The sequence below is a fragment of the Urocampus carinirostris genome, chromosome 13, assembly GCF_059441175.1.
Source record: "Urocampus carinirostris isolate Australia breed hairy pipefish chromosome 13, RoL_Ucar_1.0, whole genome shotgun sequence".
Classification (NCBI taxonomy): domain Eukaryota; kingdom Metazoa; phylum Chordata; class Actinopteri; order Syngnathiformes; family Syngnathidae; genus Urocampus; species Urocampus carinirostris.
The window spans coordinates 40,644,711-40,660,788 of record NC_142361.1 but is presented as its reverse complement, the minus strand read 5'-3'; the positions used below and the strand labels follow the sequence as shown (position 1 = coordinate 40,660,788).

The following is a 16,078-nucleotide window of genomic DNA, read 5'->3' as shown; positions in this document are numbered from 1 at the left end:
AAAAAAATGTGATCTGTATCTTACAACCGACTCAATAAGCCCCCAAAAATGTTAATATTATGTGACAAAAGATATCAGGAAATAAAAAGAAATGCATATCTTGTGAAAGAATTGAAAGAACAAACGACATTTGTAGGCCGTTCAACCTTTGCTATAGTACACGAGTCAATTCATTCAAAAGAGAAAAATCATTTTGCATTGCCGGAAACTCAGCAAAATGTAACGTGATGTCCAGTTTTGGACATGTTTGATAATGAATTATCTTGCCACACTTGGGATTACGGTTGCTCACTGTCGTTTCAAGCGTTGCTCACCGACTTTGCGTGAACGCTCAGACCATTAAGGAAAATGACAGGGAACATTGGTTATAAGGTGGGGGCGCTGTATCGTGAGGTCTACTGTATTCTGTCCTCAAATTGAGCAAGGTCAAAAAGAAAATGCTGGATTTACTTCTGAGGACAGGAAACACATACGAGATGAAGTTCGGACTCGCGTCCTTCGTTTCTTTTCGGCGGCAGTGGCTCAGGAGGTAGAGCGCTCGTCTTGGGATCAAGAGATCGCAGTTCGAATCCCGGCTCCTCCGTGTTACATGTAGAAGTGTCCTTGGGTAAGACACTGAACCCCTAATGCCCCCAATAAGCAGGTTAGCGCCTTACATGGCTGCACGGCCGCTATTGGAAAATGTGAAGCACATTGTAAAGCGCTTTGGGAAATCTCGACTTGAAAAGCGCTATAGAAATACAGATCATTTCATTTTTCTATTTTCTTTTTCCGGCCGCTGATTCCTTTTTCGTTTCTCGCAGCTTTTAACCGAGGTCAGCCAACCCCGAAAGAGCGAACCGCGACGGCGAGCCAATCCAACCCCGGTAAGTCGTCCGAGAAATGCATAGGAGTTCTTCCGTGTGGCTTTTGGGCCGATTCCCGGAAAAATAAGCAGACGCCGTGAAGCAAAACGATATGTCGATAAAAAACTGGCATGTCATTGTTCTCCAAGAATTTTCATCTAGATAAACTAAGTGCAGGCTTTGAAGGGAAAGCATGCCACGGTCCGCTGTAAAAAATGAACCTCGAGCGCCTCGGTGACGAGTGAAGCGCAGATAACACGCATTTCATCCGCTGAGCTGCAGATAAGAGAAGGTTTCTCTCTCACGGCGCTCATTGTCACTTCTTGGAAATTCTTGCAAAGGGAGATTCGAGATTGAGTTTTGGGTCTCGTTTCTAAGGAGATGCGCGTTTACGGATGCTTCTGTGGGTTGCGGTCATTGAGTCAAGTCAGAATCGTGTTCATCGACTCAGGACACGGTAACATTTGTGTTTTTTGAGGAAAGGGGATTGTACAAAAATTCCAAATATGTTTCAAATCCCTTCTCTGAGCTCTTTGTGTTTATTAGGTTACATAAAACAAACTCGCCATAAAGGATATGGAACTCAAAACGCAGCATCGTGATTGGTTGATAGTGACGATGATGATAACAATGCATAATAGTCAAAATAATGAACAACAGCGAGTTATGGGGTCAAAATAATAAATTGTTATCCTATGCAATCTCATCCGCAGGTGCCCAATATTAAATGTTAGCTTTCAAAGCTAATTTTGTTTGCAATGATGCAATGTTCAGGGAAAAAAAGGATCTTAAAAATGTAATGTCACTTTTATATAAAAAGGGTCTTGGTGCCCTCTACTGTCAGACCAAAGATGTACTACAAGTCTCAGTGTCACAATGGAATCGTGCGCTCTTATTTGTATTGATTTAACATTTTTAGTGGCTCCTAAATCACGTGATACCACGAATGGATCGATGTTATCGATTAGTAGTTGCGGCCCTACTTACGATCGACAGACCGGAGGCGATATAAAAAAAGGTTTCCATTCGATCTTATCAAAAATGGCTCGGCTTCGACGTGACCATCACTGTTGCTATGACGACCGCCACACATCCCTTCCAAACACTGCACTTTGACCGACATCGGATTCCGTTAATCCGTTATTCGACACCCTCCAAACTTTACAATAATACTCTCACGCCCCGACGAGCTAGGCCAAAAACACAGGATGGGAACGGTAAGGCCGGGCTGGGCGCTTGTTTGAATAACCTTCCATTGCGGGGAGCTGACTTTAGTCTCTTGCAGGGTTTCCCATACCATATGGCTTGAATTGCTCCCCACCAGGGTCTCAAACTGAATCAAAAAAAAACAAAAGGTCCTTTCACTTGCTTTTGGTTAATTGGTAGTAATTTGGAGTGTTTTAGTTCGCTGAACAGAGGAGGGACGGGTTGGGGGGGTCTTTTGCCGCAGCAGCACATTAAGCACAGGAACGCTTTAAGAGAGAGGACAAACAGATTTGTTGATTTTTTTAGCTGAGTCAAAGCAGGAAAATGAATCTTATTTGGACGTATTTTAATGATATTAACGCCCCCAGTCATACATTGGGGATACCCCCGGACTCCTCTAGACTGTCCACCATTGGGGTCTCACATATTCTATGGGAAACACTGTTCGGTTAATGTGGACATACAGTGAGCGAATTAGCAAAAATGAAGACGAGCAGAACGGTTACACAACAAAGTCCACGAGCCACAAGAGGGTGCACGTTTTTTTGGAAAACGACATCGGTAAGTACAGTAGGAACCTTGACTTGAGTTTCTGCGAGATGTTTGGAGTCAGACCGAAGACCAAACATCTCGTTCCCCCCGCCACCCATGACTGGGAGGTGACAAAATATCTCAAGTTTCCCATCTTCCCTTGCAGTTTTCCAGAGAAGGGACTGGGCTCCTCCGTCTTTCCCACGGCCCGAGTGGTACCCGGGAGCCAGGAGAACCTCAGGTACTAGAACTAGAACATTGCTGTTCCCATGCCCAAAAATTCATTAGGGATGCATAATAATGAGCATCTTGATAGTTATTGGCCCAATGGGGAGAAAAAGGAGCCAATAATGTGTCAGCAACCATCACTTTGATTTTCTTCAAAAGTAGTAGCACAACTGGATCGTGTCACCTCTCGACTATTCATAATGTGAGTGAGGCCCTAAAGAGCTTGTCCAAAATAGGATTATAAGCATGTATGTTCATCATTAGAATATATTTTCTTTTTCTTTTAGAGATGGAGTAGCACAAGCTAGTTGTGTCTCCGCTCTACCTCTCAGTAATGTGAGCGAGGCACTGGAGAACTTTGCCGTAATCGGTCCCATGGAGCCACGGTATAATATTCAATCAGCTGACACTGCTTATCATTCTGATATATTTTGATTTTCTATAAAATAGAAGCATTAGTTTTTCCTTTCCACCTCTCAGTAATGTGAGCGAGGCACTGGAGAGCTTGGCCATAGTCGCTCACATGCAGCCACTCTATAATACTCAATCACTTGTGATTAGAATATATTTTAATGTTCTATAGAAGAAATAGCATACGTTGATCGTGTCTCCTCTTTATCCCTCCATAACGTACCTGAGTCACCGGAGATCTTGGTGAAAATAATATCATAAGCAATCACGTTGGACATTAGGATACGTTTTGATTTTCTATTGAAGCATGAGCACAACTTGGTCGTGTCTCCTCTCTAGCTCTCTGTAATTTGAGTGAGACACTGGAGAACTGACCCATAATCCAATCAGTCGACATTACTTATCATCAAAATATATCTGGATTTTCTTTAAGTGATAGCACAACTTGGTTGTGTCTCTTCCCGACCTTTCCCGCATGTCAGCGAGGCACTGGAGAGCGCTGCCATAATCAGTGAGTAAGGTTTAATATAGCTGTAGTGTAACTGTCAACAAAAACAAAGACAGACATAAACACATTTGGATTATCTGTATGTATTGAATTGTTTTCTTGGTTATCCGTTCTTGGTATTGGTCTAGAGAGACATCATTTCATGGGTTATTTGTAGGGAAAGCAGTTATTTTGCATCCTTAATATTGACTGTATTTTAAACCTTTATGCACAAACACGACTAAATTCTTGGAAATCTGATTGATGTTACTTGCACAACATATAAAGTATTGATTTTTCTTAAAGGGACATTGTGTAACAATATTATTTGGAAAAATAAGCAAACATGTATTAGGTATCATACATATGTGCCTTTTTATACACGCGGGTCAATAAATGAGTATTTATTTGACATATCGTGAGGCCCCCCTAAAAGGGGCTGACATCATGGCCGGCCATCTTGCTGCTACGGGTACTCAAAGGAAACAAGAAGGATGGCCCAAAACAATGAGAAGAAATATGGCACAGTTTGGTCACTTTGAGTCTCTATAGCACGGGTGTCAAACAGGCGGCCTGCAGGCCGGTTCAGGCCCGGTAAGGGATTGAATCCGGCCCTCCAGACAACACTCAGAGAAGCGCAAGAGAAAAACAAGCTGGAGGTTAAAATATGTCAACTTGATGTTGCCAAAGCCAGGTGTCCCTCTCTCTCCCACACCTTTTCTCCCACTCTGTCTCTTTCACTCTCTGTGTCTCTCTTTTTCTCTTCATTTGTTGCTCTTTGTCTCTTTCTCTCTGTGTCTTTTAACCTGTTTTGCTCCAACTTCCTTTTTTCCTTTTCTCTCTTTTCTCTTTCTCTCTTCATACCCTTTGCGCTTTCTTTTCTCTTTTCTCTCCTTCTGTCTTTCTATTTCTCTTTGGATTTCTTTATTCCTCTCCCTTTCTTTTCCCCCTCACTCACGAATTTTTATCTTTCGTTTCTCATGCTCTCTCCCTCTCTCTTTCTTTGTCCTGCTCTCTCTCCTTTTTCCTCCCTCTTTCTCTTATTTCTTTAGTTCGACACCCCTGCTCTATAGTTTGTGTTCTCCCTTGTGCTTTTATGCACTTTTTTGCTATCTTCCTACATTTTTAGCTGTTTAGCAAGGCATCTGGCTAGCTTTTTATATTTTTACATACTATCGAGCTAACAGTTTATTTTTTTTTGCTAGTTTTCAAGCTAAATGTTGGCGTCCTTTTTAGTGATCTAGCTTTTTTCGCTTCCTATCAGATTATTTAGTTGGCTTTTTACGCTTTTAGATAGTGATCTAGCTCCCTTTTTTGTTTTTTACTTGTTAACCTTTTTAGCTAACTATCATGCTGCCCTTTTTGCTATTTAGCAAGCCATCTAGCTAGCTATTTTAGAAACGCGTACGAAATTGGGTGCTCGACGCTTGTAAAAGGTCGGAGACCCCCGCGCTACAAACGATAGCGACATCGAGTGATACAATAATACACACTGTCCCTTTAAAGCTGCCAATAGAGCCAAACCTTTCGCCAAAAACTTTGAAATGGACGTTGTGTATTCAGCGCCGGACTCGGGATACTCCTGGAGCGAGACGGACACGCCCGACACGGCAGGTAAGGCGGTGCTACGGCGCCTGCTCTCGCGCTCCTACCTTTTGCATGTGGCATGACGGTAACGCGCAAGTCCAGAACTCGTACTCGGAGCATGCGAGGTGCGATTCTGCAGTTTGGTAACCGCGGAAACGCCTGCGATGGATTGTGGGAAGACTAACAGGTTGTTAAACATCCTCCCCTAGCTCACGGTCACAGGCCCGATATCTCAGACTTTGAGCGCTGGTATTATAACTTTGGATCGTACCGTAAGTGCTTTTCTTTTCTATTTTGGGGGGACTGACGCATTCTTTGGGGGTCTGTTTCTGGATGCGGTCCGGGTTCCTGTCCTTCGTCAATGACGTCGTTCTCTTGTCGGGATAGTAAACGACCTTGTTGCTACGGATACAAGAAAAATGCGTTGCTCTAAAGACTCAGCATACTTTCATTTAAAATGAAGAGCCCAATAATCCGAAATCAAAGCCATAAATTGCTGGGATAGACTTGCTAGGGGGTTGAAATTCTGTATTTTATTATCATGTATTTTTCGTTTTTATTTTATTCATTTATTTTGTAGTATTGTTTTTTTTCCATGAACAAAAATTTGAATACGTTTTCAAAGTTGGTTTAAAAGTTTGCTGACTAGTTTTATGTTTTCTTATTTTTCATTTTTTATTTTTTTAGGAATGTTTTTGTAACAAAAATCCAAAGAGATTTCTAAAGGATTGGTCTATTTTTTTCTTTTTGTTTTTTAAAACAAATTTGTTGACCTTTTTTGTTATTTTCAAAATAATAAAAGGATTTTTTGCACATTTGTATGAATGCAGACAATAGAAAACGAAATATGGTTACTTTAGGTTTTTGTAAATTCCATAATATTCACAAAAACATTTTTTGTTTCAGAATAATACACATATCATATTGTATAAATAGAGAAGTACGTACGGCGTATCAAAAAAATGGAGGCAGGAATCAGGAATAACATTTTATCATATGCTGGAGACCGCTGACAATATTCAATTGGCCACAATTGGCCCTTGGGCCATTGATTGGAAAGCATCGCTCTATTATTGTAGCACAATCTACTCTATTTCAAGTCGTGGTTAGTTTAGAAAATGAGATATAAATGCACAGGCAAATACGTTATTGAAAAAGAGTTTGATTTTCAATATGATATTATTATTTCATAAAAAACAATTATAGGGTTGACTTTCCTGCTAAGAGATACTGCAAATATTCTGTGTGCATTTTTCGATGATGCAGAGGAAATTTATTTTAAAAGTGTGTAGAGCCTCAGTTATGGCTCATTGACGAGACGGAAAAACAATCAAGAAAAAAAAAAGCCCTGACTTCGTAGTGACACGTTGCAGCGCCATCTGTTGGATGACAGCTACAAAAGAAATTTGAAAAAAAACAAATAAAACAAAAACTGCCTCCCTCTTAGTGTCCCGAACGTCCGACTTGGAAAATCACCGCCAAGCGCCGCCGGATCCGACCCATACGAGAGGTGAGCAAAAGTCAAAACACGTTTTAAAGAAAGAAAAGGACAACCGCCGTCGGGATCATGTCGAATTTGGTATCGGAATCGTAAGTATCGACGATATCGTCTGTGCAGTGGAGCCGGTGGATGAATGGAGGCCGGACGCCGATCTTTATCAATCAGGTGAGACCTTTATCCATCAAGTAGACCCCGAGATAAGGCGACCCCACCTTTTGTTTGATAACTTGAGCCTGCAATCGTAACTTGAAGCCAAGGGATCGCGGCAGAGTAACACATATTCTGTATTCATGTTTTAGACACGCCGGAATAAACTCTTCTTTTTCCATCTTTTGGGGGTTTGTTCCGATTCAAGTAAAATAAAAGCCAACGGCTCCAATGGAAATGAAAGCATAAGGGCTTTTTCATTTCAGTTGGGCATTGTTAACACATCATTAAAAGAGAAAATCGTAGAGTTGTAACTTTTGAAGTCACCTCGAACGACGTACCCCACTGTTAGGATTGTTGAATGTTACGTGTGGGATCAAATGTTTCTCGGCCCTTCTTTAAAGCATTTCAAACCCCCACTATACTACGCTGACAACAAATCATTTTGCATTTATTTTTCTCGTAAACTGCATGTATCTAGTCTTATTTATATTTATGGTGAGCTTGTTTGTGTTCAACCATGTGTGTAACCTTTCTAATTCTTAGTATATATATATCATTATCAGCACACAGTATGATTTTATCATCAGCAAACAAAATGAGATTAAGTGTTTTTTTTTAACTGAACATACTTCGTTTATATATACCGTAAATTCCAGACTATAGAGCGCACCTGATTATAAGCCGTACCCACCACATTTTAAGAGGATAACCGCTTTTGTACTTACACAAGCCGCACCTGTATATAAGCCGCATGCGCCCACATTACAACATGAAACACAATCACAAAATTAACCCAAACCCTACTTTGAGTCCCGCGATTTTAACTGAACATAAAGTACACAGTTCAAAAACCACAGCCGGCAAAATGAACAAAAAATGATACCGTAGTTAAGATTTGATGCAGACCTGCAGAGTCCGGGTCTCGTTAAAAGTAATCCAAGGAAGTATATATTTCCAAAGGTAAGGGTGGGAAAAATAATTATCCACTATTGTCTGCCGTGTCCACAAACACTCACAATTACCGGTCCCCACTTCCCGTCATCCCCCGCGTCTGTTACGCCCCTTCTTTTTAATTGGCCAGTGCAAGACTTATCAGAATAATTGTCCAAAATAAATACAAATAAATACATGACAAAAATAGGCTTATAGTCCAGAATTTACGGTAATGTAAAAAGCTTAGGTACCAGGGCAGATCCCTGGGGAACACCACATTTGATTAATTGTTGCTTGGATATATGACCATCGCAGGAAACATAGTAGAATATTCTTCCTGAAACTGCATTGACTCTCATCCAGCGATCCATACAGTATTTTTCCATAAAGTCGTCCGGTCTGACTGCAAAGAGTTTTAGCTCTGTATTTGCAAAGGGTTCTATCGCCCGCTATACGGCGATTTCCCTCAACGACCCCCACCTCAAAACGGATTCACGTTTTATCCCGGGACTCCACGGTAAATTATTTTTGTCAGTGGAGTCGGCATCGCGTAAACAGTAAGTGTTCACACGAGCTCAAGGGAAAAGCGTGCGGTTTCGTGGCCGGGCTGTAATTGAAGGGATGCGGGGACGGCGTCCAACCGCGCCGCGGATCGCGCATCAAAGAGGCCCCCGATTGCTTTCGCGTCGACTAAACACTGGCCCAATCGTCGACAGATGCTCTTATTTGCTATTTTGTTATTCCTGATCCGCGTGTTTACTCGCTCGAGGGTTGGGAAAGGAGGGAACACATCTGGAAATCTGTTTTTTCTATCTTCCTGGTCTGGCTTTTAATGTTTAGGCTTCAACACGAGAGAACAGCCACCTGCGCCCAGAGCACCTGAGCCGGCTTCACAGGGAGACCCAGGTATTGTTGTTTGAAAGTCATTGAATAATATTCAAGAAGTTCTATTCCCGACACATCACTCCAAAAAAAAGCAACATTTCAACAATATTTCACCAAGATAAAAATCATCATTCGTTAGAATATCTATTTCTCATGTAAATAATGTTAAAAAAAGCATCTTTGGATCAAACAATTAAACGACAGTACCTGTGAATTCCGTTTTATGTGTACTGTATGCTTTATATATGTGGGCACTACATGGGGCAGCTTTGAATTTCATGACAATAAAAGCTGAGCCGAAAGGCAAAGCTCTCGATCTACCGGTCCATCTACGTTCCTACCCTCACCTATGGTCACGATCCCGGATAAGCCGAAGATAATGGATGGATGGATGGACGGACAATAAAAGCTTTCTATCCTATTCTACTCATATCATATGAATCACTTTTTCCCAATTTCTTTTTGTAATCCATCCTACTTTTCTTTCCCCAAATGTGCACAAGACCTTTAAAAGAGGTTCTGCTTCTTTTCCAAGAGTCACAAAATACTTTCTATAAACTCATGCAGAGAATTAAAAGAAAATAAAGAAAATAATAGCCATTCCAGCTATTTGTAGGGCACAGACAATCCACTCGCTCATTCACACCTTGGGACAAATTGGATCGCCGATTAACCTGACATGCATGTTTTTGGATTGTGGGAGGAACCCCACGCAAGCACGGGGAGAACATGCAAACTCCACACAGGAGGTTTGATCTCATGACCTCAGAACTGTGCCGCACACGCGCGAACCACTGTGCCGCCGTGCAGCCCGGCATAAAACATATTGTAAATAAAACCTATTGTCTATATTTGCAACGTTTTCAGTAAAAAATGGGGGTATATTTTGACAGTGTCGTGGATCAAATGTTCGCTAAAGCTATTTACTCATCTGAAATCAAAGGTCCTGTGTTTTCTACTCCTATATATTTTTGTTGACTTTCTCTGACCTTAGAGTGCAAAGTGGACCTGGTCTTCCTGATGGACGGCAGCTGGAGCATCGGAAGGCGTCGCTTTAAGATCCAGAAGGACTTCCTGGCCGAGGTGGCCCAGGTGGTCCGCGTGGGCGTGGCCGGACCCATGATGGGCGTCGTTCAATACGGGTCCGCCGTTTCTGCGACGAGAAGCCGAAAGAAAGGGTCTTACGTTTTTGTGCTCGCAGGGACGACGCCGTGACGGAGATCAGCCTCAAGAGTCACTCCAACTCCAGGGACGTCATGACCGGCGTGGCAAAAATTGCCCAAAAGGGGGGGCTCTCCAATGTGGGTAAGTGGCAGAGGACCATGCTAGGATTACGTTTACAACCGGGCGTTAAACGGATTGGAAAGGGACTACATGGAACCTTCAGTTTTCGATGTTAACGGGAACCAGGACCAAAGTGGCGTCACACCTCCATAAAAACTTACCTTGAGATGAGGTCATTACCGACTGAGAGCATATGACCTTAACAAAATAACAACTATAGATCCACAAGTTAAAACAGAATTGCAGTCTTTATTGTCATTATACAAAAGTACAAATAATAGGGGGCTTCTCCTTTCAAAAGAAGGCGATTTAGAGAGCGGCTGGCTAGCTACACTCTAGCGTCGGGTAACCTCAGATTGAACCAGGTCTCCTTGACGATCATATTGTAGTGGTTTTCCCACGAGTTGTTGCTCCAGGTCATCCTTTACATTGGGAATAGATCCAGCCGCTTGTGAGGGTTGTTAACCTAGTAGGCAAGACACGCAACCTCGGTCTTGCCTTCTCTCCTGACGCCGCCTCAGTCGCTTCACGAACCCTATTATCATCCACGGAGCACCTCCTGGCGATCACCATTTCATCTGACTGTCCTCAGAGTCCAATGCAATGAATGCATTTCCTTTCGATGTAGCGGTGGCTTCCCGTTTTTTTTTTGCTTCAGAGACAGTAATTCATACACCCGGCCACCACGGCTGTTTGACTGACAGCATACAGTCACACCCACAGACAGTCACGCCCACCGATTACAAAAACACATACAATCTGCCCTTCTGAGAGCATTTGCTGTGTCCTGTCTGCTGCAAAACGCATTGCATATATGTTAATATCAATTCAAAATTGGCAACACGGTGAACCAGCGATAACCCAAGCGCGAAGTAGCGAGGGGTGTCTGTACTTAGTAATCCCAATGAATTGTTGACATCCCAAAAGACAAAAAACTAACCCTGTAAAGGTGTCGTTTGTGAGCAATCCGATAACAAGGTCCAAACGGGACGATGTCATCATAAATAGAAAGGATTTCCACCATATGTCATTTTTAACCTGGAATAATGGATGATTTCATTCCTGACACTTGCAAAAAAATCAAGTAAATGTCATTCTCTAAAAGTGAGCTCCATTGCTGTGTCTCCTGTGTTTACAAGGTGTGCTCATAAGTTTCTCATCAGAAGCATAACCTTACACTATATAGGGATGAAAACAACTGGGGAAGTTTAAATACAGGGGCAAACAGAAATGTCACGGGACACCTAATGCTTTTTTAAGTGAGTATACAGGGAATTTGCAGGTATCACCAGAATGATTTATTTGGGAAGATTTTGGCCATCATTTAATTTTGTTTTATTTTTGTTTTTATTTGTATGTTTATTTTGGGGGTTTTTTTGTTTAGTTTTTTTGGACTCTTTATTTTTGTGTTTTTTAAAATATTATTTTTTAAATCTTATTTTTGGGAAATTGTAGACATTCTTTCAATACATGTATTCTTTATTTTTATGTTACTAGTTTAATTTTTGTACTGTTTTATTATGTTATCATTTTCTTTTACATTATTACACAATGCCATGAATTGTTTTGGGGGGAAATCTTGGCTTGATTTTAAAATATATATATATATATTTATTTATCTATTTTCTATTTCACAACTTTACATTTTTTATTCTATTGTATTTATTTTTGTACTTATTTTTTTGTTTTTTATTTTTAAAATGTTTTAAATGTTTTTCTTTTTAACATTTTTACACAAGGCAATTATTTCATTTTGGGAAATTTAGGCCGTTTTTATAAAAAATAATCAAAAACAAATCTTGAACGCATTTAGAATTATTACACGATGCCATCGTTTTATTCTATAAAATATATGGGAAATGTATTTTTATTTATTTAAGGGAGAGTGTGTACTGTTGTCATAGTGTTTCCAATACTTTCATTCGGTAAAAAAAAAAAATCCATGAACTATCACACCAAAGTTAATTTATATAAAAAAAAATCATATGCGGATACATTTGTATTTCTTTTAAACAGTGGAATCCATACCTAGTAGTCGCCAAGCAGTTTGTCTGGCATCGTGCTGCTACACTGTGCTCTTGGCACTGTTTTTTGTGCCATCGAGTGGTCCAGTGTGACACACTGGGGCTTTTTTAAAACAAAAACAAAAACCAAGGCCTTTTTCGTATCGCGTTTGTCGACACGGTCGGAATACCGCCGATATTCCCTTTCCGATCGGATTATCGCCAGCGAGCGAACGGTGCGGCCGTGGCTTTTTCTGAACGCCGAGTACAGAATTAGACCTCAATCTGCCGCCATCGGCGCCCAAATTATAGTGCGGCGTGCGTAATCGGTGTTTTTCTTTTGCCCGGAGCCGATAAAAACGGCTTTGTGAGGGGCGGACGTGAAATATGGCCGTGCGAATAGCAACGCTTGTTTACAAAAGTCTTATAAAGTTTTCTAAACGGGAGCATTTTTAGAGCAGTAAGGCAGCGATTCCACGCTTAATGACAGGATATAAGGACGTAAAGCGGCCGCTGCGGATTTTTATAGATGTGTAGAAGAAACAAGAGACACGTGTCCATTTCCCTCATCTCCTGTTAAATATGGCACTTTGCACGCGCAACTTCCAGGCCGCAAATATTTCCAATCCAATGTCTTTGGGTTCACAGTATACAGTGAAGCCCATTTTATCACCAGGGTTGACTTCCAAAATGAGATCGGTATCTCCGGGATGACGGTGCTGAATGCCGAGCCCGAGTTTAGGAAGAGCGTGCCGACATAGCTTCGTCGATACTCCAGTCGGCTCAGCGCAGTAGGAAGTAAGAACCCGAGATAGGCAAAATCCATGAAGTACTAACATCCATTCATCCATTATCTGCACCGCTTATCCTCAGTAGGGTCGCGGGGGTGTTAGAGCTCATCCCACCTGTCTTCAGGCAGTGGGCAGGGGACACCCTCAACTGCTTGCCAGCCAGTCACAGGGCACACAGGGACAGACAACTCACTCGCCCATTCCCACCTAGGGACAATTTGGACCGGCCAATTATCCTGACCTGCATGTTTTTGGAACGTGGGAGGAAAACGGAGTGGCCGGAGGAACCCACGCAAGCACGGGGAGAACATGCAAACTCCACAAAGGAAGTTCAATCCCATGACCCCAGAACTGTGCAGCACACGGGCTAACCACTGCGCCGTCGTGCTGCCCAAGTACTAACATTTATCATCTCAATAAATAAATCTACAATATGGCCAAAACTACTGATGTCAGGTTCACAATGAGGACAAGATGAAATAAGAGGTGTATTCAGAAATCCTTTTCGTTTAACACACAATTTCTTTTGCCGACTCTGCAGATTGCAATGCTCTTAAACATGCTGTTCCTTTAGATAGATAGATAGATAGATAGATAGATAGCTACTTTATTCATCCCCGTAGGGAAATTCACACTTCCAGCAGTCTACCCCGTTGTTTATTAACAGATGAACATGATGCCCTAGGGGTGCTTGTAGCGAAGTGGATGACGCAACGCCAGTCCAAAAATTCGACATCCCTGCGGCAGATGGAAAACTTTTCTTTGTGAAAATCCAGGGATACACCACCAGCAACTGCGCTTTAAGAGACAACTTGATGATGTCACTACCTGCTTTACAGTCTAGCAATATAGTGTAGCCCAAAGTCGGAGAAGAGAGTTCCAGGTGTGCTCACGCCTGGCCCTAAAAAGTAGAATGCGTCGGTTTCAGGGATCTCCAAGAAGAAATTCAAGCACCATTTAAGGACTTGCAAAGCAAATTTCCCAATTTCTCCAGTACCATTAAAAGAAAGAAATCCAGCGTAACTCATCTGATTTGCAGAGCTACAAATATATCTGAGATCAACATATGCAATTTTTATTCTTGCGGGTGCATTTATCAAGACATGGTTTTTAGATCTTGAGTAAATCTCGGATATATTTAAGGAGATAAACAATTTGTTGCACGCTCTGCCGCGACAGCACTGACTGTACCCCCTCGGGACAGTCGTTGAAAATGAATTTCTCTAAGAGGACCAATAAATTGAATGAGTGTGTAAACATTTTGGGGATAAATCTCTCCCCATATAAAAGTTGGAAAAAGTTGTAGTAGTAATATGTAGCCTTCATTTTCAGTTGCAGGAAGTTCTTCCCATTACTATTTACCACTGAAAAACGCTACCTTTATTTTTTTGCATGGCCCATAATTGATACGTAATCCCTGCACTGATACACGTTTCCAGGGTTGGGTAGGGTTACTTTAACTGGATTACTTTTGGATGACTCCGATACCAAATATGCTCATAAAAGACAAAAGAAACCAAATATGAATAAAAGGACTAAATTTTGTGCAGGCTTAGGGAGTAATGGAATACATGGAACGGCAAAAATTTGGCAGGCTGTTTGGATTGATTCTCATTTTGTTTCTGTCGCATTTGATGTTCGTTTTGCCGGAGATCAAAGAGATCAAAGCCAGGAGAAAAAGCTTACCACGTGTTGTGAGTCATCATTTGATTCATATTTAGTTTTTTTTTTGTCTTTTATGAGCACATTTGTTATTGGAGTCATCCAAAAGTCATTGAAAGTAATCCAGTTCAAGTAACCCTACCCAATTCTGCACGTTTCATAGTGCCCTGTTTTGGTATAGCATGCACCTGTCCCGTATGGGGGGATACCACTTTTTAGGACAACGTTGTACAAACTAATACCAGCTGCCGTTAATCACGAGAGAAAAAAAAAGCCACCAGTGTCAACTCATTTTAGGCAGACTTTTGAGAAACACGGTATTAATTTCATCGACAAACATGTCACCCAAAGTTCAGGCAATTTCAAGGATTGTAAGCACCCGTACAAAACCGTTTTTTTTTTTAAAAGTTGCCGCCCCCCGGTGTGCAAACAGGGAAGGCCCTCTCGTACATCAACGAGCATTTCTTCAGCGACGCCAACGGCAACCGAGGAGGAGCCCCCAACGTGGCGGTGGTCCTGGTGGACGGTTGGCCCACTGACAAAGTGGAGGAGGCATCCAGGCTGGCCCGGGAGTCGGGCATCAACATCTTCTTCGTCACCATAGAGGGCGCCGACGAGAGCGAAAAGCTCAATTTAGTGGAGCCTGATTTTGTGGACAAGGTAAGACTTCGTTCTACTATCTATGCACACTACTTATATTGACAGTCAAGAGAATTTCCCTTTGATAAGACAGAAATGTATTCAAGGTTAAAAGGGATTCAAATATAATAATAAAATATATGTTATGACTGCTTTGTTCCAATAAAATGATATGTACAGTAAAATAACATCTAATAATATAGAAAATGTAACTACATGATCACTAAAAATATTATTTATAATACAAAGAAATAAAATGTAAAAACTATATTAATTATTTGATAAGATAAATACAATAATAATTATTTATTAAAAAATATAAAAAAACAAAAAATGTATGTATGTGTATCTCATTATTTGATCATATTAAATAAATAACATCACTTTGATGGAATGGTTGGCATTTATAATAAAAATAAAGAAAATATGATAACATGAAATATTCAAAATAATTATATATATATATATATATATATATATATAAATTTGTTAAAATAAACAATATTTGTAATAAATATAAATTAAATAATAAAATATAATTATGTCATATTCTATTTGATAATTTTTTATACAATAAATAAATCGTTGATAATATAAATCAAATATAATAGTCTATTAATTTGATAAAATAATTAATATTAAACATAAAAACAAAATGTAATAAAAAATAAAAACACTACAATGATTGCATAGGTGTATGCTAGCACATGTCATTTTTTGATTAAAAAATGCTGAACTTTTTTTTCATGAAAAGTAATATTTACAATAAAATTAATACAATAATGGATATTATTTTAAAACAATATATTTATTGATTGATTTAATACCAAAAAATGTATTTTTTATGAAAAGTAATATTTATAATAATGAAATGTTTTTATTAAAAACTATATTTTTTAAATTAATAAAATAGAAGAATTCCTTTTTCAAATGAA

At 40.3% G+C, this 16,078-nt stretch overlaps 1 protein-coding gene and 1 long non-coding RNA gene across 5 annotated transcripts in view; one reads left to right on the top strand and one right to left on the bottom strand.

The window, feature by feature from the left end:
- The window catches only part of LOC148354554 (uncharacterized), an 86,156-nt gene that overhangs the window by 64,238 nt on the left and 5,840 nt on the right, over positions 1-16,078 (bottom strand). Inside the window, exon 2 of the long non-coding RNA XR_015852393.1 lies at positions 9,754-9,917. This is a non-coding gene — a long non-coding RNA (uncharacterized LOC148354554). The remainder of the gene's footprint in view (positions 1-9,753; positions 9,918-16,078) is intronic.
- Positions 1-16,078, top strand: part of vit (vitrin) — a 45,552-nt gene that overhangs the window by 25,093 nt on the left and 4,381 nt on the right. For 2 of the 4 annotated variants that reach the window (XM_088350739.1, XM_088350738.1), the window contains 10 exons: positions 804-866; positions 2,749-2,823; positions 5,272-5,322; positions 5,505-5,567; positions 6,743-6,805; positions 6,914-6,961; positions 8,720-8,785; positions 9,759-9,906; positions 9,966-10,069; positions 14,938-15,164. In XM_088350739.1, the coding sequence (XP_088206865.1) occupies positions 804-866; positions 2,749-2,823; positions 5,272-5,322; positions 5,505-5,567; positions 6,743-6,805; positions 6,914-6,961; positions 8,720-8,785; positions 9,759-9,906; positions 9,966-10,069; positions 14,938-15,164 (908 nt within the window). The remainder of the gene's footprint in view (positions 1-803; positions 867-2,748; positions 2,824-5,271; positions 5,323-5,504; positions 5,568-6,742; positions 6,806-6,913; positions 6,962-8,719; positions 8,786-9,758; positions 9,907-9,965; positions 10,070-14,937; positions 15,165-16,078) is intronic. The other 2 variants (XM_088350740.1, XM_088350741.1) reach the window with 2 other exon arrangements.